The sequence below is a fragment of the Oncorhynchus nerka genome, linkage group LG1 (assembly GCF_034236695.1).
Source record: "Oncorhynchus nerka isolate Pitt River linkage group LG1, Oner_Uvic_2.0, whole genome shotgun sequence".
NCBI classification, from domain to species: Eukaryota; Metazoa; Chordata; class Actinopteri; order Salmoniformes; family Salmonidae; genus Oncorhynchus; species Oncorhynchus nerka.
Genome location: NC_088396.1, coordinates 19,443,315 through 19,469,344, shown reverse-complemented (window position 1 = coordinate 19,469,344; position 26,030 = coordinate 19,443,315). Strand labels below are relative to the sequence as shown.

The window sequence follows — 26,030 nt, the reverse complement described above, 5'->3', positions numbered from 1 at the left end:
TCAATATATCCACATAATTTCCCTTCCTCATGATACCACCTATTTTATGAAGTGCACCAGTCCCTCCTGCAGCAAAGCAACCCCACAACATGATGCTGCCATCCCCATGTTTCACGGTTGGGATGGTGTTCTTCGGCTTGCAGGCCTCCCCCTTTTTCCTCCAAACATAACGATGGGCATTATCGCCAAACAGTTCTATTTTTGTTTCATCAGACCAGAGAACATTTCCCCAAAAAGTGTGATCTTTGTCCCCATGTGCAGTTGCAAACCATAGCCTGGCTTTTTTATGGTAGTTTTGGAGCAGTGGCTTCTATATTGCTGAGAGGCCTTTCAGGTTATGTTGATATAGGACTCATTTTACTGTGGATATAGATACTTTTGTACCTGTTTCCTCCAACATCTTCACAAGGTCCTTTGCTGTTGTTCTGGGATTGATTTGCACTTTTCGCACCAAAGTACGTTCATCTCGAGGAGACAGAACGCGTCTTCTTCGTGAGCGGTATGACGGCTGCGTGGTCCTATGGTGTTTATACTCGCATACTATTTATTGTTTGTACAGATGAACGTAGTACCTTCAGGCATTTGGTAATTGCTCCCAAGGATGAACCAATTTTTTAGCTGATTTATTTTGATTTTCCCTTGATGTCAAGCAATGAGGCACTGAGTTTGAAGGTAGGCCTTGAAATACATCCACAGGTACACCTCCAATTAACTCAAATGATGTCACTTAGCCTATCAGAAGCTTCTAAAAGCCATTACATTTTCTGGAATTTTCCAAGCTGTTTAAAAGGCACAGTCAACTTAGTGTATGTAAACTTCCAACTTCAACTGTATATGGTCCTATGTAGAATCATTCTTGCCTTCCAAAGAATCATCAAATATCCCTTTCTTCCAAAAAAGTTTAGAATGTTAAAGGTTCTAAGTAGAACCCTTTACCTTACAAGAACCCTTGTCTCCCAAAAAGGGTTCTTCAGATCAAAATGGTTTTTGGTTGAACCCTATCTCTCTGCAAAAGAACCCTTTTGGAACCCTTTTTTCTAAGAGTGTAGTTAAGCAAGTCTGAAAAGTTTACCAGATGGCTTACGGACAAAACAAACCCAAGAAGCATGCTGCAGCTTAAATTGCCTGCAGGTGAGATTTATGGTCAATTGAAATAGACACTGTCCCATAAAAATAGAAAATTGGGGCCGAACACTGACTAAGTGTTGAAATCCTAACAAATTTTCACTGATAGAACCACCCCAAAAAGTTGCTCTTTTACAGATCTCCTGGAAAAATATGTGATCTAGCAACAGTAGCCTACCTCAAACTCAACAATACATTACAACAGAGTTACAGTAGACGTTACTGAAGTCAAACTGCTATGGAATTCCCCTTTGCATATGGCCTGGGGTTTTAGCATAACGAACCACATCAAACACTGAGTGAACAGCTAATTAAATTTCCCCTCAAATTAATGAGTGTGAGATTGTTTATGCTTTTCACCCGCACCAGACAATTGAAGGGGCCTTAAAGGGATTGTGTGAGATTTTGTCTACTTACCCAGAGTCAGATGAGTTCATGGATATCATTCTTATGTTGTTGTGTCCAGTATGAAAGAAGTTAGGTCGTTTCAATGAGTTAATCTGACTGTTTTTATCTCTATTTAACTAGGCAAGTCAGTTAAGAACAAATTCTCATTTTCAATGACAGCCTAGGAACAGTGAGTTAACTGACTTGTTCAGGGGCAGAACGACAGATTTGTACCTTTTCAGCTCAGGGATTCAACCTTGCAACCTTTTCGTTACTAGTCCAATGCTCTAACCGCGAGGCTACCTGCCGCCCCTGTGGGTAAGTAGATAAAAAAGGCTTAATTGCCAAAATATCGCACTATCCCTTTAAGAGTGCGGATCCATTTCACTGTTGGTACGACTGTTGAATTTATAAAAGGGTACGATACTCTATGACCGTTTTTCCTCTAATTCACCCAAATGATATGCAATTAGCAAATTACAACATTCTTCTATAAGCAAGAGTGTAGAGTGCAGAAAGCAAACACTGCTTATTAGCATTCAAGCATATTGTATATTCTAAGGTCATGGTTGTGATATACAGGCCAAATAATTGTTGTATGTGTGCGTTTGTGTAAATCATAAAAAATGTATTTTCAAACTTGTACATTGTGAGGTGCCATAAAAAGGTGAGCATGCAAACAGGCAAACTTGTTAAAGACCAATCTTATAGGGGCTCAATGAACACAACACATTTTCCAGTGATAAATCAACACTGAGTGTTAAATTAATATTGAAAATGTGGACTTGTATAAACACTGGAACAGTGTTAAATTTAAGGTCCAGAACTAGTCTTTCTGATTCCCATGTAAAATAGCCTTTTCAATGACTAAAATACCACCCATCATATTATTGGAGGATAGAAATTCAAAAAATGTGAGAGTTATTTTGGTCTCATGGCTAACTATCAGGAAGTTTGAAAAGACAGGCTGAGTGGGAACTTATAATCATGAACTTGCCTTGACTGACAGCTCATTGAAATGCCCATGTCAAGGAACTTGGATGCAGTGTTACAGTAAAAATCATCTCAAACAAATATGGTGATACGCAAAGCAATGCAAACAACAAAAATGCGTCAATGACGTACAACTTTTTAATACATGTCTCTTGAGCTGCAGAGTTTTGAATGACCCCCCCGCCCCATTTCGGAGGCAGGTGGTCCAAAATAGTTGAGGGTTGTCTAACTTTTATGTATGTATTTTTTTTTTTGCGTTGGGCAGGGTTGTGTGTTTTTTTTTATTGGTCACAAGGGAGAGTAGTGTGTTTTTTCCCAGGTTTACATTCACCATTTTGCAGGTTTCACTGTATAATTTCTTCCATCCTAGACACATTTCCTTATCTGCTTATGCGCAACGTTTTTCCGCATGCTAACTATGCCAGTCAAGTCAATACAGTCTACCAGTCTATCCTGCCCTTTAGCCACCATTCATAATGGAAAAGTGGTGGGTGGATCGTTTTTCCAGATCTGCAATATGCTAACTAGCAATTATACCACACATAAAATCATCCAAAGCTGCACCAATTTTCAATATAAGCGGAGAGGCCATGGTACGTCTTTGCGAATGAAAGAACAGTGAATACATGAGACATGCAGCTCAAAAAACTCCCCTATTGATGTTGTTTATGGACAATACAAGTATCCTACCCAGACTAGCCTCCAACAACACATTGCAAAAAATAATTGCATTATTGTTTCAAATGAGTACAAAATTCTACTCTACACTGCAGTGAACATGGCAGTGAAAATGTAATTAGAATAACAGCAACAAAGGCCTGTGATTTGAATATTTAATTAAAATTTGGATCTGTTAAATGTCTACTCTTGACAGTTTACAAGGTATAGAAAGACATAATAGCAGGCCAGTCTCGCTGTATTTTAATTGCTGATACTGAGATGCACTGTCTGTTGCGGATCATCATGCTCCCAAGTCGTCCCAATAATGTGGCCACACCACAGGAGGCTGCTGAGGGGAGGATAGTGCATAATAATGGCTGGGATGGAGTGAAATGAATGGTATCAAACACATGGAAAATATGTATTTGATGTGTTCGATACCATTCCATTGACTCCGTTCCAGCCATTACTATTAGCCCAACCTCCCCAATTAAGGTGTCACCAGCCGCCTGTGGACCAAATATGTTCCCAGCAGGCCCAGTTATTCAGGAAAGCTTAACGCATGCTCTGCCTCCTCTCCAATCCAAGTGGCTATTTCTTGAGCACCTAGAACCCATAATGCTTCAATAGCCTAAATATTTGTAATTTCACTTTTTAAAATGTATTACCTTTTATGTGTGGCATAAACACAACCATTTACAATTTTTTAAGCTGATGAGGTTACTCTCCTGTAGGCTACCTGCACACGTTTGTCCAAAATATAATTCCAGCAACCAAACTGTGCAGATTGCAGTGTTGAAAGTGAAAACCATGATGTAATTTGTCAGTAAGCTTTGCTTATTGGTTGTTTACCAGAAACCTGTTGGTGGCAGATGTGTTGCATATCCTGTATTTTATATCCTTATACAGTAGCGTCCACAATTTTGAAAATCTGATTTCTACCTAGCTGATCATTTTCTGCAGCCGGGTCTGATCGTAGGTCTAATGAATCATGAAGGGTAAATTAGTTCTGGTGATCGGCGAACCCTGGCCTCAACCCTGTTCCTGATACCGCACAGCAGAAAACCAGCCAGCCTTAGTCCAGACCTTCCGAACCGTCTTCACCACTCTCAGCATCCCCCATTCCAAGTCAATACAGGGGGCCACCAGGCAGTCAGTGGGTAGGCATGTCAAGAGCTGTGAACAGCCGAGAACCAACCAACATCACAAAGGACCCGCTAGAGGCCCTCATCCAAATCTGCAACGAAATGATCAGACCTACCCAGCAGAGTGCTACGCAAGTGCTAATTTTCACATTTACATTTTGGTAATTTAGCAGACGGTCTTATCCAGAGTGACTTACAGCATTAAACTAAAGAAGATAAACAAGAACATATCACATGTCATAGCCAGAAAGAATGTTATGGTATTGTTACTGAGGATGTTGTTGAAGTTAAGCGGGCAACTTGAAAGTTTATTATGGTAATAGAAAATACAAATTATTGTATTCTAATTAAACTGTTACAAAATACGGTAATTGTACTTTAGGCCAGTGAAATACAAGTTACAAAATCGCTATTGACATACCTTAATCAAATACATGCCTGTACTATAAATCTAACCACCGTGCTTCCAGTAATGCAGTGTACATTCTGGAAATACAGTTTGTTGCTGTAGTCAGGTGTTACAGTACTATGCTGTAAATGTGTAAAGACGAATCTGTCTTTTAGTTTAAAAAATGCTCAACTTAATTGAGTGACCAATATAGCCTATGTTATTGGCATCAGCAGAAAGCATCAGCCATATTCCTGGTGAGTGCACATATTCACTCTTGATCATTGTTAGGTCAGTGCCACTTGACAGTTTGTTTTCAGAGAATCATTTCCTCCTCCAGGTTAGATGAACATCATATTGTATTTGTGTCTCCCCTACTCGTGGGCCTATTATATGGATCAGATAACGCCGTGTTTGTCAGTGTCAGCAGAGTAGGCTAAAATATAATTTTTGTCGGATTAAAAGTGTAGCAGAATTGCATGAAATGTGTTTATAAAAGGCAACATTTTACCCGTGCATAGAAATAATACATGTATCTAGCATAGGCCCAAAGTCTACGCGCTCAGCCATGCTTTCAAGTGATTGAGTTATATTATTAGCCTAAATTATAATTAACTATCTAATCCACAGTACTCATCAGATTAGGAATAGTATGCTATTTTAGACACGTCTGCAAATGCGATACAAGGAACGCTTTATTACAGGTGCATTTTCTTTTATCAAACTCACGCGCCGCCTATGCGATTGTACGACATGCACATCTGTGCAAAAACCCAATAACCCTTATGATTAACTATTAACAATGATGAGGGTACATTATTTGCAACAACATAACCGAACTAAAACGTGAATGTAGCATAACTCCGTTTTCTGTTCATCAATTGTGGGGATATCACGCGCAATCAAGTGATATTGAATTTGCGAAATCCAAATTACGCACGGGCTTCTTGACACTATTCGGGAGAAATGTTGTAAAACATATATCTTGAAACAACTAAACAACTGTAGATGGTTGCATGGGCACACAATGGAGAAAATGATTAATAAATAAGTAAAAAATACGTATCTTACCTATTTCAGAGCCCGAATCACAAGATCCCAAATAAGCGAAATGAACTAAAACAATGCATGAAATCAACCAGCTATTCATTGCAGCCATATCAGGTTCGGAGAGTAGACTACAGTAAAGTTGTGGTGTGAAAACTTAATGAACTTTTTTTCAAGAGACTGATGGTAGTAGCAGTTCACCCATGCACTTCCGGTTGATAATAGACTATTGGCTATATGTACTCACCTTGATAGTGAGCTGAACACAAATTCTTAAAACTGTTTATATTCATATTTTCGAAATTAAAATATATGACTCAATTTCTGGTATTATTATCATCACTGTTGTTATTCACTCCTACTGTACTGATGATAGTGCGGTGTTGAATTTGTGTATGAATGTTAACCTACACTTCAGGTAATATAAATAGCTAGGAAAACATTACATGAATAAATTGTATTCATACTGTGACGCCCGCCGTTTGGTGTGACGCAAACTCGGTGGAGAGCTTGGTGAAATGGAGAAGACAATAACTGTGTTCAAATACCCATACTAACAGACCATATACTACATACTGTTAGTTCATTTTAGTATTCTGTAAACGAATGGTATCGTTTCAGTTGAGCGTATTAGAGCTTTGCCTGTCTACCGAAAGTTGATGCTGTTGCTATGCAACCTCTTGCTAGCTTGTTAGCATAACAAATGACTAGCTAAACATTTTATGATTTTGGGTGTGTTTGTAAATTCAATCTGGACTGCCAGAGTGCGCTCTGGGGGCTCTTAAATACAGAGCACTGTACGTTTCTCGGAGCATCTGAACGCACACTAGACGCTCTGGCCGAGGGGTAGGGTTGATCCGAGCTAACAACAGCAGTCAAGCACCAAAGCTAACTGGCTAACGTTGGCTAGCTACTTCCAGACACAGATGAGAGAACACCTCACTCTGACCATTTTACTCGCCCTAGCAGAGGTGGTTAGGCTGTTTTCATGTTATCAAGGGCATTGGTGAATGTAACTGTGCTGTTGGCAACAATTTAACTATGTTTGTTTTTTTTACAGACAAACAGCCATATGCAACGGGTGGTGAGCATTGGTACATTCATCAGTTAGTTATTCAGAGTGAGAGTGCTCTGAAATCGGAGTAGATAGCCAGAGCTAACAATGTTAATTGAAAAGTATAACAGCTTAGCTAAGAATGATGTGAATAATCAAGTCAATAAACGTTGGGTAGTTAGTTAGATAGCAGATAGTTAATATACTGCCTGGCAAGTTCGATGTAGTAGTAGCCAACTAATGTTAGGTAACTAGCTAACATACTGGTACATACTGCTGTAATGCTTTGCGGTTTGTAAGGATAGCGTAGCTAAACAAATTGTCAGCCAACATAACGTGAAATGTAACTTATTTGAAAAGTCATTACTTTATTACTGTACATTGCTTAACATTTGTCATAATTAGTTCAAGCAATGCATTTGTATCCGCTCTCGTTGGACCTGGGCATACTTGTTGGACTTGCACATTTTCGGCCATTTTCTTCAAATCTGAAAACGTTGTGAAGCCACCCCAATTTTCTGAAGAATTGCATTATGGGCCCTAAAACCACAGAAATAGTGTCCACTGCATGTATACTTTGTATTTTGGCGAATTTAGTACGACATCTGGGCATTTTTGACATATTAACCATATCCATACTATGACCAATAAGCATACTATATACTCAATTCACATCACAAATAGTATGGTTAGTGTGGTCAGTATGAGTATTCGAACACAGCTACAGTCTGACCTGCTAAGTTTTGATGCAGAGTCTTTGCCCGACAAGGTCAAGTTAGGATGTGTTAAATACCCTCCTGTGAGAGCTTTTTTGTTCCTGAAATACTATGATGTTTTAAGTGCCAAGCTTATGGTCATGTTGCGGTGTATAGGAGTGAAGAGACGAAGGAATGTGTAGTATCAGTGGAGAAAGTTGTGTGTGTCTGGTGAGAGAAAGGCAGGTTGGGGTTGCCAGGGTCAGAGTAGTACCAAAAGTGTAGTATGCTGAAGCAGTTAACCCTCCTGTTATGTTGTGAGTCAGTTTTACCCATTTCCACTTTTGAGTTGTCTAAAATTTTAGTTAAACTCTCTTTTTCTCCATGAAATTAAATAACTTTTCCTCATTTAGGGTCATGAATCGAACTTTAAAATGTGGACACACTGATGTGTTGTGTTGTGGAATGTCTGTGCAGATTTTGTATACAAATATGTTGTGGGTCATTTTGACCCGGAGGCTTTCATGTGTATCGATATTGGCACAGGTCCAAAATAAACAAGGGTCGTTGACGTATTTTTTAGCTTTGACTGGTTCTGATTGCACTTTTATAATTATGTTTGGGTGAAAAGGAGTTTCCCAAGCTTCTCCTTCTCAGTGCGAGAGCAGCAGATCTCTGACAGACAGTCAAAAATGAGCTCCAAAAGATGTTCAGTCAATGAAGACTTATCACAAATTCTGGACTGTGACAGTGAAATAGGAGAAGAGGTTTCACAGATCGAGGACAATACTGTTGATGATCCAGATTGTGAATCTTTCTTTGGTGAAGAGGATTCAGAGGAGGGGTCTTCCATACCATCCCGTCCATCAGATGAGAGGGAGAGCACGCAACAGCCATCATCCAGAGAAGAAGGACTTGGAAGTCTAAAGATAGTACTATAGAATGGACACAACGAAGTCAAGGTAGACTGTCAGCTTCCAATGTAATCAAGATTGTTCCAGGGCCTTGCCCCCCCCCTCGCCAAGACAGTAAAACCAGCACCACTTGTATAGAATGCAACAAATACATCTGCAGAAAGCACATGGAGAAAAAGACTGATGGGATAATTTTGACCAATGGGGTCAAATCACACCTACGTGTTAATGTTACTGGGAAGTACAAAAAAATGCCTATTGGGGAAAGAAAATGCTTGTTTGTGAGAAACATATAGAGTTTTTTCAATCAAATGTTCTTGTAATTCTTCTTTCTGAAAGGTCTGACAAGACAAAGTTTTGTCTGTTTTTATTTGATTCTTTGACTGTCTTGAGTCAAAGCACAAGGGTTAAGAGAGTGATAGAGGAAGATGGGTACAGGGTGAGTGATCCTCAGAGGATTCCTGTAAGTAGGCAGAGACCAATAGAGAGACATGGGAATAATACAGTGGGTATAGAAAGTCACCAAACCCTTTCAAAATGTTCACCTTTTGTTGCCTTACAGCCTGAAATTAAAACGCATACAATTGGATTTATTTACACACAGTGACCCATAATATCCAAGTATAAAAATGTAGAGATAAACCTTATAATTATTTTTCTAAGTATAACAGTAATATACCCTATTTGGATAAGTGAACACCCCCCTTAGAATTGCAATTACAAACTTGCTGAGGTGTAACCAACCACCTTCCATATCACAACTCAAGCTAATTGGCTTCCATCTGTGATCAATTGTAGCGACTTTGATTAGTTCAGAGTAAAAGCAGTTCATAGAGGGCTTCACTGCTTAGTAGTGCAATTTAAAGCAAAGAATCCACTATGGAAAGGTACTTTCAAAAGATCTATGAGATAAAGTTGTGGAAAGGTACAAGTCGGGATGGATATAAAAATAATTCAAAGGCTGTGTCTATCCCTCGGAACACAGTTAATACCGTTATTAAGAAGTGGAAGGCGTATGGCACCACCCAGACCTTGCATTGATCAGGCCGTCCCTCCAAACTGGATGAACGGGCCAAAGAACACCATGCCTACACCTGGCAAGGAGGAGACTGATCAGAGTGGCTACCAAGAAGCCAATGGTGACTTTGAAGGAGCTTCAGGCCTTTATGGCAAAGACTGGTCAATGTGTGCATATGACCACAATATCACAAGCGCTCCACAAATCTGGCCCCTACGGGAGGGTGGCAAGAAAAAAAGCCACATAAAGTCTCATTTGAGCTTTGCCAAAAAGCACATAGAAGATTCTGAGGCCAAGTGGCAAAAGGTGCTGCGGTTAGATGAGAGTAAAATGTAACTTTTTGGACCTGAACTCAAAACGATATGTTTGTATTGAATGCAAATACATCTTTCGACCCAAAGAACACCATGCCTACAGAAGAGCACTGTAGTGTGGGGGTGTTAATCTTCAGGAGGGACGGGAGCACTTGTCAGGATAGAAGGGAAAATGGACAGTGCCAGTTACTGACAGATTCTTGAGGAGAACCTGCAACCCTCTGCCAGGGAAGATGGTTCACATTTCAACATAACAATGACCCAAAGCACACCGCCACAGCAACCGTAACATGGCTGAAGGACATGAAGGTGAATGTCCTTGAGTGGCCTAGTCAGAGCCCCGACCTAAATTCCATAGAGAATCCGTGGAATGACTTGAAGAGTGCAGTTCATGATCAGTCACCATGACATTTGACTGAGCTTGACCAATTCTGCAAGGAATAATGGGAAAATATTGCACAGTCTAGGTATGCAAAGTTAGTAGAGATGTATTCAAAGAGACTCGTGGCTGTAATTCAAGCAAAAGGTAGTAACACCAGGTATTAACTCAGTGGGATGTTCACTTACCCAAATACGTTATTTTTCCTGTTTTTTAGGGGTTTTTCACTTGGATATTGTAGGTTACTGTGTAAATAAAGCTGGAAAAGTCAGATTTGATGTGTTTTCATTATCATTAACATTTTATTATTTAAAGGTCATGAACAGTCAAAATCATGTTTTTCATTCAATTGGATTAAAGTATGATGACCAAAGTATTAAAAATGACTGTAGCTTCATAAAGATACTGGTCCCCTCCCGCATGTGAAATCAACCTAACTCTCAATTTAATACACCAATGGTAACATGTTATTCTCTTACCTAATTTAAATAAGTACCGCCTTGTAACCCACATTGGAGAAGGCGTGTTTGCAGGGGGGCGTGGTTTATATAGCTAGATAGCTACTCTGCTGATCCCAAAATGTTATTGTTGGCTGTCAGAAAAGATCATTAATGGGCCTCCCGAGTAGTGAAGCGGTCTAAGGTACTGCATCCCAGTGCTAGAGGCATTACTACATTATTCCCGGGCTGTGCCATAACTGGCCGTGGCCTGGAGTCCCATAAGACGGTGCACAATTGGCCCAGCATCGTCTGGGTTAGAGGAGGGTTTGGCCGGTGGAGCTTTACTTGGCTTATCGCGCTATAGTGACTCCTTGTGGTGGGCCAGGTGCCTGTAGGCTGGTGCCTGTAGGCTGACCCCCATCGCTAGTTGAACGGTGTTTCCTCTGACACATTGGTGTGGTTGGCTTCCGGGTTAGGTGCGTCATGTTTCTGAGGACGCATGACTTCACCTTTGCATCTCCTGAGCCCGTTGGGAGTTGCAGTGATGAGACAAGATCGAAAAAGGGGGTAAAATACGAATAAAAAATAAGAACATTGAATTAAATGTTTACCCTAGTCATCAATGGCAAAGATACTTATATGTTTCCCTTTTAATCTGTGTCTGGTGTTAACTATATAGTTACTGGCCAGCTAGGTTTTCAGCCAGCAGGGAACAAAAGGGGGGAGGGTCATTCAAAACTCAGACACATTTGTCACGTCAACACATCTGTCAGTGCTGCTGTGAACCACATCAGATAGATCATTCAATGTTGTTCGAGTTGATTTTTGTATTACCAAATTAGCTTGAGATGGATTTTCCTGCAGCCCTACATACAAGTTTCTTGACATAGGCGTTTCGAAGAGCTGTCAGTCAAGGCAACCTCATGAATATAAGCCTCCTGCCCACTCAGCCTGTCTTTTCAAACTTCCTGGTAGTTAGCTATGAGAGAAAAAGTACTGTTCAGAATGACCGTTCAGGACCTTACACATCACAGTTGTAACCTTTCATATTTGGCCTTCTTTGGCAACCAAATTAAATTCTCTCTCCATAATTTGGAATAGTTGCAAGATATCCCACCAAGCAAAATGTAGTTGAAAAAAATGATTGTGCCCAACTTCCAGTCTGTTTGGTTTTGGTTGAAAGTTGAAAATATTTATTTTTCAGGTTGTTGTTTCAACAACTTGAAAACAACTTAATTTCAATGTACTTGCAGCCTATACACATGACGCAATATTTAAAATTGCTATATGTACAATTTTATTAACAATCATACAACCCCAGTATTTACAAACAGTATTTCTCTACAACACTTAAGTGCTAAATGTCTTTATTCCACTACTGAAGAACCATGTCTCAAATCATCATACTTACTTATTATTTCAAACATCCAGCGTGACAAAATATACATTTTTTATTATTCCATCCCTCACCATTAAATTAATTATTGCCAAAACATATTAACAAAGAGGTTTCTATTCGGTTTTGATATTTCCATTTCATGTAGCATTTAGTAATCATCATTATTTATGCAACCAACTGAGAATGTTTTTGTACAATTATATTATATCAAATTCTTACTCTTTTAACCAATGTCATCATATTGCAAAAAACAATGGACCCAATGAACTGAATCTTGCAAAACCTATTTACAAATATGTGTAAAAGCAACACATATCTTTGTCCATCTATGTATGAAAAACAGTATAAATTCAGTATGTACACAACATGACCAAAAGTATGTGGACAACTCTGATGGGAAGGCTTTCCACTAGATGTTGGAGCATTTCTGCGAGGACTTGCTTCCATTCAGCCACAAGAGCATTAGTGAGGTCGGGCGATTAGGCTTAGCTCGCAGTTGGCATTCAATTCATACCTAAGGTGTTTGATGGGTTTGAGGTCAGGGCTCTGTGCAGGTTAGTCAAGTTCTTCCACACCGCCAAACACAGATTTGTCCTTTTGACTGGCAGATGGTAAAGAATGATTAATCACTCCAGAGAATGCATTTCCATTGCTCCAGAGTGTAATAGCGGTGAGCTTTACACCACTCCAGCCAACTCTTGGCATTGCGCATGGTGATCTTAGGCTTGTGTGCGGCTGCTCGGCCATGGAAACCCATTTCATGAAGCTCCCAACAAACAGTTTTTGTGCTGACATTGCTTCCAGAGGCAGTTTGGAACTCGGTACTGAGTGTTGTAAACATGGGCAGACAATTTTTACGCACTTTAGCACCTGCCTGTCCCATTCTGTGAGCTTGTGTGGCCTACCACTTTGCAGCTGAACCGTTGATGTTCCTAGACGTTTCCACTTCACAATAACAGCACTTACAGTTGACCGGGGCAACTCTAGTAGGGGAGGAATTTGACGTTGAAAGTCCCTGAGCTCCTCAGTAAGGCCATTATACTGCCAATGTTGGTCTATGTCAGCAACGGTTGTGGAGGAAATAGCTGAATCCACTCATTTAAAGGGGTGTCCACATACTTTTGTATATATAGTCTCTCTTCCACTATGTCAAAATTGTGCATGGTAATTAAGTTTAGTATCACTTTTCTACCTATTCAGTGCATTTTTGTTGAAAATTAGGTCAAAGTATTCAACTACGAAAACTGAAACAAACAAATGGATCAAACAAAGACAAATAGATTAATCCCACTTTTCCGGCCTGCTGAAGGCGTGTGGTGGTGGCTTGGTAAACAGCGCCCCTGGCTCTACCAGGGGCATGCTTTGTGGCCTTGCAATACAAACACAAACAGTTATATTAAATCAAACTCTCAAAGTAATGGATATGGTGCGTCTGCTGTATGGCCTCGGTTACACCAAGCACTTAAATGCGACTTCTGTCTTCCAATCACTCCAAGCTGCATTAGGTCTGGATGCACGAAAGTCACATTGTACTCGCATTAAGTTCATATCTGCCAGGGAGGGAATTGTGTTCGGAATTTGACATAGTCTGGATGCAGTCAGGCCACCAAAAATGCATAAGCACTGTAACGAGATGGGGTGAATGACTGGGGAAAAGGACATTCTACACAAATTACTTTTATAATAGCAAAGAACAAATGTGTGTGCCTGAAGGGAAATAAGTGTTCATACAGCGAGCTATTACATGAATATCGGTGGACAATGTGCTAATGTAAATTAACATAGATAATGTAACATATTCCCTTTTGCTTACGTGATGAACCTCTAAGGGGATATAAACATTTACCATCTTAATCATGTGTGACCTCTCACCTCTCGGGGTGTAGAAGTGTTCTTCCTAACCAGTCCCTCAACAGCTCTCAGACTGAGCTCCACCCTCAGAGGAGAGGAAGGCTGGGGAGGGATGGAAGGATGAATTGATCAATCGTTCAACAAGTCAGCAAAATAAAGATTTCGTTGATAAGCTTAAATGTCCATCTCCCACCCATGGAGAGACCAACAGTATATACTGTATATTACCCTCCAAACAGCATGGCTCGTCTCCTGGTCAGCTGATATATCTATAAGGGGTGAGCGAATCATCACTGGTTCATACACACACAGGACAGGAACATAGAGCCTTGTTAATACAACACTACTATACCATGCCTTTGTAACTGCCCGTGGGAAGATTAATTAAGTTGTAATGAATTGAATTAAATATAAAACTTCAGTCCCACAGACATTTTATTAATAAATGTAGTGTATAACGAGGTATTACAGGGTTATGGGTTTGAGTATAATACCACTATCTCTTACCTATCCAGCTCTGGCACAGCAACTGCAGCCCCTGGACTCACTCACGCACGCACGCACTCACTCACGCACGCACGCACGCACACACAGTTAACAACATTGTCATAAATACACATAAATCATCACAACAGTAAAGACGTTGTTGTACACTCACCTGTATAAGTAGTGGCCTCTCCCTGTGCTCTGCCAGATAGCCCAGAAGAACCTTCAAAACATGATTCTGGGAATGAATTTGAAGACTTCAGCTAAAACAGAGCCTTTTTCAATTCCAACCATGATGGATGACTAGATTCATAGTACAGAATGAATGACTGATTGCCCAGTTCACCAACTCACCTCATACTTGTATTGGTCCAGGAGCATTTTATGGGTGACGACAAACTGGGCTTTTTTGTTCTTCAACACCAGGTTCCCCATGATCCTGGAGCCCTGTCAGGCCTAGAGGAAAAAGAATACTTACAGTACGAAAGAAAGAGATGGGACAAAGACACGGACACTTTTTTCTAACCTCTAGCTATATCCCGTTCCCTTACATGTTAACAGCCTGCACAAGCTCAGTGAGCACACTCTCCAGCTAGCACTCTGGACGGTCTCCAGCAGCTTTCAGCACACCGTCTGCCACACCATGTCTGAGTGTGTGCAGGACGAGAAGCTAAGGGCCAGCACCTTAAACACTAACCGTGCAGAAAGAGACATACAATTACAGTTTATAACTCTTTTGATGAATGCAAATGTGTTGTGGTTGGCAATCATCAATGCAGGAGGATCACGTAATGTTTTAATGTAGCCTTTACTTACCACCGTGTCCCTGAACACAGGCAGGGGTGGACTTTGTGATTTGGAGGCCCCAGTCTGAGCCATTGCAGACTGGGGCCTCTTTAGCGTCCTAAGTTTTTATAACTGTGACCTTAATTGCCTACCATCTGTAAACTGTTAGTGTCTTAACGACCGTTCCAAAGGTGCATGTTCATTAATTGTTTATGGTTCATTGAACAAGCATGGGAAACAGTGTTTAAACCCTTTACAATGAAGACCTGTGAAGTTATTTTCATTTTTACGAATTGTCTTTGAAAGACAGGGTCCTGAAAAAAGGAGGTTTCTTTTTTTGTTGAGTTTTTGTATTCCATGAATCTAATGCTGTCTGCCCAAAAATAGTATTACATGCCATAATCCTTTCAGCCAGACAGTATCAGATACATGAGCTATACATACATGTCCTCTGTCTCGGCTCGACAACAATGGAAATATTGTCAGCAGCACCTGTCTTTTTCCTAAGTAAATGTTTTTTTTTTCAACTGGCTCCTCCGTCGCAACGTCCCCAGAATGCCCACCCGCTAGCCTGCTTGCCGCTGCCCGCTAGCTGTCTAGAGCACATCGGACTGTTAGCTTAAGAGGCCCATCGGACAAATTCTTTGGCCACTATACCTATTTTGCCAATTGGCCTGGTTTATCACATGGAGCCTTGCTGATCCGTCTGCTGACGTAACAGTACAAGAGGGCCACAACAGACTTTTTCCATCCTACAATCTGAGCTTGATGTTCTCAATCTCACACAAATTATCAACGAACCCACCAGGTACAACTCCAAATCCGTAAAAACGGGCACCCTCATAGATATCATCCTAACCAACCTGCCCTCCAAATACACCTCTGCTGTCTTCAACCAGGATCTCAGCGATCACTGCCTCATTGCCTGCGTCCATAATGGGTCTGCGGTCAAACGACCACCCCTCATCACTGTCAAACGCTCCCTAAAACACTTCAGCGAGCAGGCCTTTCTAATCGACCTGGCCCGGGTATCCTGGAAGGATATTGACCTCATTCCGTCAGTAGAGGATGCCTGGTTATTCTTTAAAAGTGCCTTCCTCACCATCTTAAATAAGCATGCCCCATTAAAAAAAATTAGAACCAGGAAAAGATATAGCCCTTGGTTCACTCCAGACGTGACTGCATCCTGTAGCATCCTGTAGCACTAACTCCAAAAGGTTCTCCAAAAAGTCCATGGAGAATAAGAGCACCTCCTCCCAGCTGCCCACTCCACTGATGCTAGGAAACACTGTCACCACCTATAAATCCACGATAATTGATAATTTCAAGAAGCATTTTTCTGCGGCTGGCCATGCTTTCCACCTAGCTACACCTACCCCGATCAACAGCTCTGCACCCCTCACTGCAACTTACCCAAGCCTCCCCATTTCTCCTTCTCCCAAATCCAGATAGCTGATGTTCTGAAAGAGCTGCAAAATCTGGAACCCTACAAATCTGCAGGTCTAGACAATCTGGACCCTCTCTTCCTAAAATTATCAGCCGAAATTGTTGTAACCCCTATTACTAGCTTGTTCAACCTCTCTTTCGTATCATCTGAGATTCCCAAAGATTGGAATGCTGCCGCGGTCATCCCTCTCTTCAAAGTGGAGACACTCTAGACCCAAACTGCTACAGACCTATATCTATCCTACCCTGCCTTTTTAAGGTCTTTGAAAGCCAAGTTAACAAACAGATCACCGACCATTTCGAATCCCACCATACCTTCTCTATGCAATCTGGTTTCCGAGCTGGTCAAGGATGCACCTCAGCCACGCTTAAGGTTGCATAGCAACAGCATCAACTCCTGATAGACAGACTTCTGCCGAAGTCGTTACCTCTCCTTGTTCGGGTCGTGCTTGGCGGTCGCGTCACCGGTCTTCTAGCCATCATTGATCCATTTTTCATTTTCCATTGGTTTTGTCTTGTATTACCACACAACTGTTTTCAATCCCATTCATTACCTGTTGTGTATTTATCCCTCTGTTTCCCCTCATGTCTTTGTCAGAGATTATTTATGGTCGGTGTTGTTTGTGGTATAGGTGCGCGACGTGTCCTCGTACCCATGTTTGTTTATATCTGTTCTTATTTAGTGTTATGGAGCATGTTACGTGGACATTCATTAAAAGACTCCATTTTACACTCCGTTTGACTCTCCTGCGCCTGACTTCCCTGCCACCTATACACACTACTCGCATTGTCCAGAATATGGACCGCCGTCGGGAGCTGGCCTGTAGAGACACCACCCTCACCTTTGACCAGCTGGTGGACATGTCCAGGGTGGACAACATGCTGGCTACTCGTGGACGTCTAGATCGGGGTCTGGTTGTTCCATCCTCCTGCACCCTCTCTCCCGAACCTATGGAATTGGGAGGGATGGTGCGCAGAGAGACCGGAGGGGGTTCACGCTGGAACACCATCTATGGTCGCAGAGAGCACACTGCTGGTTGGTGCCGGGTTGGTTCCTCTGGCAATAGAGAAGGCAGGCAGGGCACTCTGGCATCACCCCAGGTGAGTAGGCACCATTCTCATCCAGAGCCCTCTGTTGCACTAATGTTTGTCTCTGTCACTTTTCCTGATTCCCCCCTGCATTCCCAGTATAAGGCGCTAGTAGATTCAGGCGCGGCTGGGAATTTCATTAATAAAAATGTTGCTCATAGTTTAGGGATCCCTATTGTTTCTGTGGTTATGCCTTTCCCTATTCATTCCTTAGATAGTCGACCATTAGGGTCAGGGTTTATCAGGGAGGTCACCGCACCTTTGTGTATGATAACGCAGGAGGGTCACAAGGAGAAGATGAGTCTTTTCCTTATTGATTCTCCTACGTATTCTGTGGTGCTAGGCCTACCCTGGTTAGCTTGTCATAACCCCACTGTTTCTTGGCCACAGAGGGCTCTCACAGGGTGGTCGCGAGAGTACTCAGGTAGGTGTTTAGGGGTTTCAGTTGGTGCTACTACGGTGAAAAGTCCAGACCAGGTCTCCACCGTGCACATTCCCCCCGAATATGCCGATTTTTCAGAGTTACAGTTCATATAAGGACATTCTTTAGGTGCTAAGCTATGGATTTCACATGACTGGGCAGGGGTGCAACCAAAGGTGGGCCTGGGAGGGCATAGGCCCACCCACTGGGGAGACAGAATGAATCTTTCTCCACAAAATGGTTTTATTACAGACAGAAATACTCCTAACTTTCATCAGCTGTCTGGGTGGATGCTCTCAGATGATCCTGCAGGTGAAGAAGCTGGATGTGGAGGTCCTGGGCTGGTCTGTGGTTGTGAGGCCGGTTGGACGTACTGCCAAATTTTCTAAAACAGCTCTGGTGGGCACTCCTGCAGTCAGTATGCCAATTGCACACTTCCTCAAAACTTGAGACATCTGTGGCATTGTGTTGTGTGACACGACTGCACATTTGAGTGTCCTTTTATTGTCCCCAGTGTAATGATCATGCTGTTTAATCAGCTTCTTGCGTTTATATTTTTGTTCAGTATATATGTAAAAATGGACAGTAGCAAAGCATGCTGAGTATTATTCTAATGAGCTCCGACCCGAAAAAGGCCAATAATAATACCCAGTGTTCTTTGCAGTTCATTTTGTTATGTTCATTTTCCCATGTACATTTGTCTTTAATTTATTTATTATTTGTCTTTTTGCACCACATACTAACATACACATACGAACAACAACTTACAGACGCAGTTGTTGTTTGTCCAGACCCACATGCTCACCACCTCCATCCCTAGTGCCATCATTATTGTTTGCCTCATGAAGACAGTTTATTTGTCTAAATCTAAAATACTATTTAGTGCTTACTCAAGAGAACTGGGTATTCAACAAGAATGCTACAGTGACTTACAACCAAATTGTATGAACAGCTAATACATACCCATAGTACATAAGTACATCTACTGTTCAGTGTGTCTCAGGTGTAGAAACACACAAGTGCAGAGAACTGTAGCTACAGATTGTTACACCTGATAATGAGGATTTACACAAAGATTTTTGCAGACATCTTGTCTATTTCATGTCTTCTCTCATTGATCGAGACAGGTGGGTTTCCACCCTAAAGTGCTGCATGTCATGATGCCAGAGACCTGTCTCGATCAGCGAGTGAGATGACTTGAAATAAACATGATGGCGGCTCACATACACTACATGAACGTACATGAAAGTATGTGGACAACTGCTTGTCGAACACCTCATTCCAAAATCATGGGCATTAATATGGAGTTGTACCCACCTAAAGGTGTTTGATGGGGTTGAGCTCAGGGCTCTGTGCAGGCCAGTCAAGTTCTTCCACACAACGATCTCGACAAACCATTAATGCGTAAGTACAATTACTTTGATCCAGTTTTTCAAAAGTACTGACTAAATTGTTGCTTGTGGTTGTTCTAAATGATCCTCTAATTACACAAGTTGCTATTTACTTTAGTGAACATAGTCAATGTAGCTAGCAAGCTAGCTAGATAGAGTTTCTGATAGCTAGTAGCTTCTTGACTTCATAAATCTTAGTACAATAGCCAGTGGTGTATAGTTGAGGCCATATGCAACCAAAATCTACTTTATTTCTCATTATTTCAATTCACAAGATAGAATGACCGCACTCGTCAGCCATTGAGTACTTAACCTCAGAGATTCTTGCGCTTGGACGCTGCCATTGGACGTGATGCAACGTGAGCTCAACACGGGCAGTATAGCAGCTTTCATTGACTTCAAAGGAATAATTTCCTCAATGGCTGATGGCAATGGCGGATGCCCAATGGCTATAGTATAGCAGGGCCATTTTACAGAGGAAATTTTGCAAAATGGGAAAAAAGTAATTGTGAGCATGTTCTGCAAAAGAGACCCCCATCTACTGTTCTGTATTAAGACCTCCATCTACTGCTTCTCTTTACACAACATCACCCCAAATACACAGAGATGGCAGATCAGGTTTCCCACGAATCCATCCAAAATATAAGGTGGCAGCTTGAGCATTCCTGCAGTTATTTCAGTTCAACCTTTACTAAAGGAAGCAGAATTTAACCATAACCCTGGAGTAAAAACTTGTTCGTCAGCAGACTTTCAACACAGTGAACGAGAAAAGTAAAAAAGTAACAAGATTCATATAGATTCAGGGACTAAGCTAAAATATTTTTTATTTTATTTAACTAGGCACGTCAGTTAAGAACAAATTCTTATTTACAATGACGGCCTACCGAGGATCAGTGGTTTAACTGCCTTGTTCAGGGGCAGAACGACAGATTTTTACTTTGTCAGCTTGGGGATTCAATCCAGCAACCTTTTGGTTACTGGCCCAACGTGCTAACCACTAGGCTACCTGCCGCCCCTAGAGAGAAAGACCGAAGCAAATGTCGAGCAAAAAAGCCTAAAGGGATTCCGTCTTTTACAATTACTTTATACACAAATGTGACTACAAAGGCTTCATGCTGCAATTAAGATTACATCACAACGCCAAAGTCATGAATTTCTGAGTATAGTTCCAGGGTAAAACATAAGGTAGGTTATTAAGGATCAAGATGCAAGAGAGTAACCTATCTTTAAAAGATTCAGTAGACTGTTATCCAGTGCAATATCATATAACGCTGAACTAAATACATTAAAGAAGATTTGGATCTAACAGTGGGTCTAGTGTTCCAACCATTCTCTAGAAGCGTAACTTGAAAGACTGGGAAAAAGAAGATCATAGACCTTGGCCTCAATTCAATTAAACAAAAATAGTGGTTTGGTTTTAGTCAGAGTGTTTACACTGTAAGGTGTTAACCATGATAAAACTCACACACCCTGCAAGCTGATCATTGACTAATACAGACTTTCTGTATAACATGTGTCGTAACATTGACCCAGTTGTACACAGCAAATTCCCCAGTATTAACACATTACAATCTATTTCATAAGGCCTTTTTTGGGTGGTTTACACACTAAAAGAATACTGGGTTGCTTGTATGACCCAACTGCTGGGTTGCAGGCTTTGGGTTACTTATTTATAGAAATAAAATGTAAGGTTGGTTAGTTGATGCTGGAGTATTGAGATATGACCCAGAGGGTCAGATCAAAAGATTGGAACTTGGTTTAGTAGGGATGTGGCTTTCAGTAAATGATATGTGGCCACCCGTGAGACTAAATGTCATTCTAGTTCATCTGTTCTGTTAAATTGTTATCACATGTTACAATAGAACATTGACACTTTTGTAGCTTTAAGGAAGCATATGTGTTTCTTAAATGTCTATGCAAACTCTAATGGGATAATAACCACTTTGATGTAATATGTAAATCATGATGTTGATAGTTTTATTTTAGAATATGTCATTTGAAATAATATTCAAGAAAAATGTTACATGGAAGTGTAAGAACTGAACGGCGCTGAAGGAGATGGCCGCTGTTTAATGATCCTGTAACAAATTGTGCTATTATATACGTTTTTTTGCATTATTTGTGACTTATTTTGTATATAATGTTTCTGCCACCATGTCTTATGACCAAAAAGAGCTTCTAGATATCAGGTGTCGTGTCTTTGGCATCATTAAAGTGATGCCAATTATTATTACGTGATTAAACTAATCATGTAAATGTAATTAACTAAGAAGTCGAGGCAAGCAAAATCTTCAGATTACAAAGTTATAATTTTCCTAATATAACTTTTCAGATATTTTAATATCTTATCAATTAGTCTTCTAATTAATGAATTATTCTTTACCTCACGTTAGTCTCATAAAAAATGTTGTAAATCTGCACGAACCCAGTCTTTGCTATGAATCATCCATACATCAATTGTCTTAATAATTTATTTACTATTTAATAACTAAATAATCACAGAAATGCATAACAAACAAACAAACACTAGGTATGGTTACAAGGAAATGATAGGGGATGTGCCCTAGTGGGCTAAACTGGTATGGTGGCTTGGTAGACAAAGGTACTGAGAAGGGCGCGAAAGACAAAAGACACTACACAGTTGATAATTATAATAATTGAAATGCTAATCCTTTGCACATGAACGCTCACTCATTCGGGGATAATTGCAATCAATATATATATTTACGCTCATTGTGTTGTCGTGATCTCTGTTGGAATCGTCCTTTTCTGTTGGAAAGTTCATCCGAGATTCTCTCTGTGTCCCTGGAGTCTTTGGTTAGAATGGATACTTGCCTCCCGGGTGGCGCAGTGGTTAAGGGCGCTGTACTGCAGCGCCGGGGACTTTAATGCAGGGTAACTCAAATCCGTTTTGCCTAATTTCTACCAGCATTTTAAATGTGCAACCAGAGCTGAAAAAAAACTCTAGACCACCTTTACTCCACACACAGAGGCGTAAACAAAGCTCTCCCTCGCCCCCCATTTGGCAAATCTGACAATAATTATAGCCTCCTGATTCCTACTTAGAAGCTAAAACTAATGCAGGAAGCACCAGGGACACTGTAAAAAAAAAGTGGTCGGATGAAGCAGATGCTAAGTTCCAATACTGTTTAGCTAGCAAAGACTGGAACCTGTTCCGCAATTCTTCTAATGGCATTGAGGAGTACACCACATCAGTCACTGCCTTCCTCAATAAGTGCCTCGATGACGTCGTCCCCACAGTGACTGTATGTACAGTTGAAGTCAAAAGATTACATACACTTAGGTTGGAGTCATTAAAACTCGTTTATCAACCACTCCACAAATTTCTTGTTAACAAACTATAGTTTTGGCAAGTCGGTTAGGACATCTACTTTGTGCATGACACAAGTAATTTTTTCCAACAATTCCTTACAGACAGATTATTTCACTGTATTACAATTCCAGTGGGTCAGAAGTTTACATACACTAAGTTGACTGTGCCTTTAAACAGCTTGGAAAATTCCCAGAAAATGATGTCATGGCTTTAGAAGCTTCTGATAGGCTAATTGGCATCATTTGAGTCGATTGGAGGTGTACCTGTGGATGTATTTCAAGGCCTACCTTCAAACTCAGTGCCTCTTTGCTTGACATCATGGGAAAATCAAAAGAAATCAGCCAAGACCTCAGAAAATAAATTGGAAACCTCCACAAGTCTGGTTCATCATTAGGAGCAATTTCCAAACTCCTGAAGGTACCACGCTCATCTGTACAAACAATAGCACGCAAGTATAAACACCATGGGACCACGCAGCCGTCATAAAACCCAGGAAGGAGATGCGTTCAGTCTCCTAGAGATGAATGTACTTTGGTGAGAAAAGTGCAAATCAATCCTAGAACAACAGCAAAGGACCTTGTGAAGACGCTGGAGGAAAAAGGTACAAAAGTATCTATATCCACAGTAAAATGAGTCCTATCTCGATGTAGCCTGAAAGGCTGGTAAGCAAGGGAAAAGCCACTGTTCCAAAATTGCCATAAAAAAAGCCAGTCTATGGATTGCAACTGCACATAGGGGCAAAGATGGTACTTTTGGTCTGATGCAATAAAAATAGAACTATTTGGCCATAATGACCATCGTTATGATTGGAGGGAAATGGGGGAGGCTTCACCATCCCAACCGTGAAGCATGGGGGTGGCAGCATCATGTTGTGGGGGTGTCAGGGGGGACTGATGCACTTCACAAAATAGATGGCATCATGCGGGAGGTAAATGATGTGTATATATTGAAGCAACATCTCAAGACATCAGTCAGGAAGTTAAAGCTTGGTCGCAAATGGGTATTCCAAATGGACAATGACCCCAAGTTTGCTTCCAGGGTTGTGGCAACATGGGTTAAGGACAACAAAGTCAAAGTATTGGATGAATTATTCACAAAGCTCTGATCTCATGGGAAAATGTGTGGGCAGAACTGAAAAAGTGTGTGCGAGCAAGGAGGCCTACAAACCTGACTCACTTATACCATCTCTGTCAGGAGGAATGGGACAAAATTCACCCAACTTATTGTGGGAAGCTTGTGGAAGGCTAAATGTTAGACCCAAGTTAAATAATTTAAAGGCAATGCTACCAAATACTAATTGAGTGTATGTAAACTTCTAACCCCCTGGAAATGTGATGAAAGAAATAAAAGCTGAAATAAATCATTCTCTCTACTATTATTCTAACATTTCACATTCTTAAAATAAGCAGTGATCCTAACTGACCTAAGACAGGAAATTTTTATTCGGATTTAATGTCAGGAATTGTGAAACTGAGTTTAAATGTTTTTGGCTAAGGTGTATGTAAACTTCTGACTTCAACTCTACATACCCCAACCAGAAGCCATGAATTACAGGCAACATCCGCACTGAGCTAAAGGGTAGCGCTGCCGCTTTCAAGGATCGAGACTCTAAACCTGAAGCTTACAAGAAATCCCGTTATGCCCTCCAACGAACCATCAAACAGGCAAAGCGTAATTACAGGACTAAGATCGAAACATACTATACAGACTCCAACGCTCATCCAATGTGGCAGGGCTTGCAAACTATTAGACTACAAAGGGAAGCTCGGCCACGAGCTAACCAGTTACACGAGCCTACCAGACGAGCTAAATTACTTCTATGCTTGCTTCTAGGCAAGTAACACTGAAGCATGCATAAGAGCATCAGCTGTTCCGGACAACTGTGTGATCACGCTCTCCATAGCCAATGTAAGTAAGACCTTTAAACAGGTCAACATTCACAAGGCCACTGGACCAGACGGATTACCAGGACGTGGACTCCGAGAATACGCTGATCAACCTGCAAGTGTCTTCACTGACATTATCAACCTGTCCCTGACTGAGTCTGTAAAACCAACATGTTTCAAGCAGACCACCATTGTCCCTGTGCTACGATAACCTGCCTAAATGACTACCAACCCGTAGCACTCACATCTGTAGCCATGAAGCGCTTTGAAAGGCTGGTCATGGCTCACATCAACACCATTATCCCAGAAACCCGAGACCCACTCCAATTTGCATACCGCCCCAACAAATCCTCATATGATGCAATCTCTATTACACTCAACAATGCCCTTTCCCACCTGGACAAAATGAAGACCTATGTGAGAACGTTATTCATTGACTACAGCTCAACGTTCAACACCATAATACCCTCAAAGCTCATCACTAAGCTAAGGACCCTGGGTGTAAACACCTCCCTCTGCAACTGGATCCTGGACTTCCTGACGGGCCACCCCCAGGTGGTAAGGATAGGCAACACATCCGCCACGCTGATCCTCAACACGAGGGCCCCTCAGGGGTGCGTGCTCAGTCCCCTCCTGTACTCCTCAAGTATCATCAAGTTTGCCGATGACACAACAATGATGAGACAGCCTATAGCGAGGAGGTCAGAGACTTGGCCGTGTGGTGCCAGGACAACAACCTTTACCTCAAAGTGATCAAGACAAAGGAGATGATTCTGGACTACAGGAAAAGGAGGGCCGAGCACACCCCCATTCTCATCAACGGGGCTGTAGTGGAGCAGTTTGACAGCGTCAAGTTACTTGGTGTCCACATCACCAACAAACTATCATGGTCCAGACACACCAAGACAGTCGTGAATAGGGCAGGACAAAGCCTATTCACCCTCAGCAGACTGAAAAGATTTGCATGGGTCCTCAGATCCTCAAAAGATTCTACAGCTGCACCATCGAGAGCATCTTTACTGCCTGGTATGGCAACTGCTCGGCCTCCAACTGCAAGGCACTGCAGAGGGTAGTGCGTACGGCCCAGTACATCACTGGGGCCAAGCTGCCTGCCATCCAGGACCTCTATACCAGGCGGTGTCAGAGGAAGGCCCTAAAAATTGCCAACGATTCCAGCCACCCTAGTCATAGACGGTTCTCTCTGCTACCGCACGGCAAGCGGTGCCGGAGCACCAAGTCTAAGTCCAAAAGGCTTCATAACAGCTTCTACCCTCAAGCCATAAGACTCCTGAACAGCTAATCAAAGGGCTTCCCAGACCCCTCTTTTACGCTGATGTTACTCTCTGTTTATTTTCTATGCATAGTCACTTTAACTCCACCTA

The 26,030-nt window shown here is 41.5% G+C and overlaps 1 protein-coding gene and 1 long non-coding RNA gene across 4 annotated transcripts in view; both read right to left on the bottom strand.

Annotated features, from left to right (window-relative positions):
* Positions 1 to 5,962, bottom strand: part of LOC115110561 (tissue factor pathway inhibitor-like) — a 36,017-nt gene extending 30,055 nt beyond the window's left edge. The window contains exon 1 of one of the 2 annotated variants that reach the window (XM_029636443.2): positions 5,770 to 5,962. In XM_029636443.2, the coding sequence (XP_029492303.1) occupies positions 5,770 to 5,857 (88 nt within the window). In that variant the 5' untranslated portion in view covers positions 5,858 to 5,962. The remainder of the gene's footprint in view (positions 1 to 5,769) is intronic. The other variant, XM_029636361.2, reaches the window with a different exon arrangement.
* A 5,820-nt stretch (positions 5,963 to 11,782) lies between these two features.
* On the bottom strand, positions 11,783 to 14,518 carry LOC115130863 (uncharacterized). Of its 2 annotated transcripts, none has more exons than XR_003863862.2 (4): positions 14,317 to 14,518; positions 14,038 to 14,078; positions 13,831 to 13,911; positions 11,783 to 13,581 (listed from the first exon to the last, which is right to left on the bottom strand). It is a non-coding gene; the product is annotated as an uncharacterized LOC115130863 (long non-coding RNA). The 2 variants fall into 2 exon arrangements; XR_010464167.1 differs by having other exon boundaries at positions 11,783 to 13,508.
* Between the last annotated feature and the right edge of the window lie 11,512 nt (positions 14,519 to 26,030).